Below are 4737 nucleotides of genomic sequence, written 5' to 3'. Positions count from 1 at the left end.
ACCTAACAGAAGCAGAAAATATTAAGAAGAGGTAGCAAGAATACACAGAAGAGCTGTACAAAAATGATCTTCATGACCCAGAGAATCACGATGGTGTGATCATTCAGCTAGAGCCAGATATCCTGGAATGTGAAGTCAAGTGGGCCTTAGGAAGCATCACTACAAACAAAGCTAGTGGGAGTGATGGAATTCCAATTGAGCTATTTCAAATCTTAAAAGATGATGCTGTGAAAGTGATGCACTCCATATGCCAGCAAATTTGGAAAACTCAGCAGTGGCCACAGCACTGGAAAAGGTCAGTTTTCATTCCAACCCCGAAGAAGGGCAACACCAAAGAATGGTCAAACTACTGCACAATTGCACTCACATCACATGCTAGCAAGGCCATGCTCAAAATCCTCCAAGCGAGGCTTCAACAGCACATGAACTGAGAACTTCCAGATGTACAAGCTGGCTTAGAAAAGGTAATGGAACCAGAAATCAGATTGCCAACAACATTTGGATCATAAAAGAGCAAAGAATTAAAAGAAAAAATCTGCTAATGGTCATGACTATGCTAAAGCCTTTGACTGTGTGGATCACAACAAAGCATGGAAAATTATAAAAGAGATGGCAATACCAGACCACATTACCTGCCTCCTGAAAAATGTGTATACAGGTCAAGAAGCAATAGCTAGAACAGATCATGGAAGAAGAGACTGGATCAAGAATAGGAAAGGAATGAATCAAGGCTCTCTATTGTCACTGTGTTTATTTAACTTACATGCCTTATACATCACACAAATGCCGAGCTGTAGGAATCACAAGCTGAAATCAAGATTTCCAGTAGAAATATCAATAACCTCAGATATGCAGATGACACCACTCTTATGGCAGAAGCTGAACAGGAACTAAAGAGCCTCTTGATAAAGGTGAAAGAGGAGAGTGAAAAGGCTGGCTTAAAGTTCAACATTCAAATTACTAAGATCATGGCATGAGGACCCATGACTCATGAAATGTATAGGGAAACAATGGAATCAGTGAAAGTCTTTATTTTCTTGGGGTCCAGAATCACTGTGGATGATGACTGAAGCCATGAGACTAAAAGACACTTACTGCTGGGAGAAAAGCTCTAACAATCCTAGACAGTGTCTTAAAAAGCAGAGACATGACTTTGTCAGCAACAGTCCATATAGTCAAAGCCTTGGTTTGTCTGTTAGTCATGTAAGGATGTGAGAGTTGGACCATAAAGAAGGCTGGGAGCTGAAGAACTGATGCTTTTGAACTGTGGGACTCTTGAGAATCTCTGAGACTGCAAGGAGATCAAACCAGTCCATCCTAAAGGAGATCAGTCTGAATATTCATTGGAAGGACTGATGCTGAAGCTGAAGTTCCAATACTGTGACCACTTGCCGGGAAGAGCCAATTCATGGGAAAAGACGCTGATGCTGGGACAGATAGAAGGCAGGAGGAGAAGGAGATGACAGAATCAGATGGTTGGATGGCATCAGTTTGAACAAGCTCTGGGAGATGGTGAAGGGCAGGGAACTACAGTCCATGGGGTCACAAAGAGTCAGACATGACTGAGCGACTGAACAGCAAAAACAACCAATATTATGGAAAAGACAGAAGCAATATGGTCCATTTAGGACTCTCCTCCTGAAACGGGATGGAGGATAGGGCTTTTCATAGACAGCAGTTTCCACTTCTGCCGATACACAGCTGAGACCCCTGGGCTGAGGGAGAGCTGACCTGCCCCAAAGCGGCAGTGTTGACATCTCAGGAAGGAGTGGACCAGGGTCACATGGACAGGGTGTCAATCAGAGATAGGGACTCACACCGATATTTTCTGGCTCCAGGAGAGATAGCACCACTGATGGCAGCACTCACCACCCCCAGAAAACCCACCTAAAGTCCAGACACGCGGTGACGGCCGTCATCCCCAGTCTGCATGCTCACAGCCGGGATGCAGGTGCGAGGCCACAGCCTCAGGGCCACAGGGAGACAGGGGAGCTGAGCTCTGCTCTCCAGCACTGCTGACTCAGAGGACCTCAGGCTCAGTCCAGGACACAGGGACCCTGGGCTCGGGAAAGCTGCTCTCAGTGGGGTTTTCAAGGGAACCTGCTTCCTGAGGAGGGGCTTTCCTCTGACCGTGCTGCCCTCACACTCTGCATGGTGTTCACTGTGAAGGTTTACCTCCACGAACCATGCATGTCCTCTCACCACTGTGGTGAGGACTATGTTCCCTGAGCTCCCATCTCACGGCAGGGACACAGAGAGGAAGGAATAAGCACTTGGAGGAGTAGGGAGTCTGTGCAGAGTGAGCAGGGCACCTGCCCAGCATGTTGGAGCACTGAGGAGCTCCCGGGAGCTGTCTGTCCTCAGTCTGCAGTAGCCTTGGGGTCCGCAGTGTCCACACGCAGGGTGGGGGTCCTGAGGTTCACAAGCTCCTGCAGACACTGAGTTGTGCGCAGGACAGTGTGGGACAGCCCACTGGGCAAGTCAGCCATGCTGGGAAGACGGGCTTCTCAGCAGAAACGTCTACTTTGTCCACAAAATTAACTACAGGGTTAGTACATATTAACAACACCACCTCCAGAGCAACTCTTGATTTTAAACTGTTCAGATGAAGAAATGGTCTCACCAGCTAAGGGAAATAATAAACCATTTTTGAGTTTTGATAAAATTTAAATTGTACTGAGTTTTCTTTAATGAAATGCAATTATCACATACATTTTCACTCCAATGTTTTAATATCCTGTTCATGAACATAAGCCAGTGCAGAAAAGAACGATAAATGAGAGTTCTGACAATTATGTAGACCTTGAATCTGCAGTGTGTATTTGACAAAAGATGAACCTCCCTGCAATTACTCTCTTCCCAAAACCTATGCTTGATATTTGACCACATCTTTTTTCCTGACCAGCCCTTCCATATCCTTTCACTCCTGGACACAGAAGACCCCAGATAAGGGGAGGGGGACCCCAGGGGTGGCTGAGTTCTCTGAGAGAGAACTGAGGGGTCAGCACCCCCTTTCACAGGGGGAGCCCTAGAGACAGGGACCTCCATTCACTACTTTCTGCTTTTTACGCAGAGGCCCCTCCCACAGGCAAAGATCCACTCAGGTCACAGGCTGGAAACAAAGCACCAGGTCACTTAAATTCAGGCTCCTCCTCAGGCTTGAAGAGGTTTCAGGAGCCGTGACTCTCATCTGCTCGAAGATGAGCCCACTGTGGACCTTCCTCTTCGTGCTGTCAGCTCCCAGCGGTGAGTGTCTCTGGATCAGACATGGGCACGTGGGGAAGCGGCCTCTGAGCCCGTGAGTCACCGTGCTTCTCTCTGTCCACAGGGGTCCTGTCCCAGGTGCGGCTGCAGGAGTCGGGACCCAGCCTGGTGAAGCCCTCACAGACCCTCTCCCTCACCTGCGCTGTCTCTGGATTCTCACTAAGCAGCTATGGTGTAAGCTGGGTCCGCCAGGCTCCAGGGAAGGCGCTGGAGTGGGTTGGTGTTATATGCAGCGGTGGAAGCACAGGCTATAAGCCAGCCCTGAAATCCCGGCTCAGCATCACCAGGGACACCTCCAAGAGCCAAGTCTCTCTCTCACTGAGCAGCGTGACACCTGAGGACCCGGCCGTGTATTACTGTGCAAAGGACACAGTGAGGGGAAGTCAGAGAGAGCCCAGACAGAAACCTCCCTGCATGGGCGCCCAGGACCACCAGGGGGCGCTCGGGACTCAGTAGAAAGCCGAGCCCAGGAGCAGGTGCAGAAGAGGCTTTGGGGGCTGGAGGGCCTGGAGGGGATTCTCTTCAGAACCTGTTCTTTACTGCTCCTGCCCAGGAGCTAAGCCACAGACCCTCTTATGTGTCCTGATATTTTTGCTATGGTTTATGTCACTCTCAGACAACTGTGTTTTATTTTAATTTTTCCTTGAAGTAAGGATAGCTTTATGCAAACACACACACACACGAACACAGAAACATAATAGTCAACAGCTAAATTTTTTTCTCCTTCATTTTTCTTCTTTCTAAAGAATTCAGTAAAACACTTGACTCTGACGTTCATTTCAAAACTGTTAACTACCTGAAGTCCACACCCCATTCTGAGCTTCTGTCTGGATCATTCAAAAGGGGAAATACAGAGGTCCTCAGGAGGATTTGTCCGTGGGGTCAGCATGGAGCCCACCTCCCTCTGTGCTCACTCCCATCACAGTGGCCGTCACTGGTGCAGAGTAAGGAAGCAGGAGCTGTGCTGGGCTCAGCCCTGAGGAAGACCCGCGGACTGAGGACGAGGAGCTGAGCTGAGACGGGGGAGGGGCAGGGGGCCGTCAGGACGGAGACCCTGGGCTCAGAAAGGGGGACCTGCCCTTGGATCTGGTTCCAAGCCATCTGGTAGACCCAGTGCTTTCCCACCCTTGCTTTCCAACCATGTAAATTCAGAGGGTGCCCATGGGGATCCTGGGATGACCAGGGTGAGCGTGACCACAGCCTCTCTGGACTCACAGGACTAGAGCTCCTCAATGCAAATTCCTCTTCAAGCTCCAGGGTAAAATCCACCCCTGGGTGGTGGGAGCTCAACCCTCTCTGCTCAGACTGGGCTGAGGTCTCATGGAAGGCAGAGCTGTGGTGCAGAAGATGAGGCTGTGGGGTCTCCTCTGCCTGGTGACAGCTCCCCAAGGTGAGGGTCTCAGGTTCAGGCACGGGTCTGTAGGGATGGTTGTGACTGCAGGCCACTGACAGGGACTGACTCTCCTTGTCCCC

At 49.8% G+C, this 4737-nt stretch overlaps 1 gene segment (V, D, J or C); it reads left to right on the top strand.

Annotated features, from left to right (window-relative positions):
• Positions 1-3167: 3167 nt before the first annotated feature.
• LOC133068316 (immunoglobulin heavy variable 4-59-like) lies at positions 3168-4035 on the top strand. The segment is given in 2 exon segments: positions 3168-3246; positions 3329-4035. Coding segments are annotated over 2 exon segments (438 nt in total).
• Positions 4036-4737: the final 702 nt, after the last annotated feature.

Source organism: Dama dama, chromosome 13, assembly GCF_033118175.1.
Source record: "Dama dama isolate Ldn47 chromosome 13, ASM3311817v1, whole genome shotgun sequence".
NCBI lineage: Eukaryota > Metazoa > Chordata > Mammalia > Artiodactyla > Cervidae > Dama > Dama dama.
This window is presented reverse-complemented; position numbering and strand designations above follow the sequence as displayed.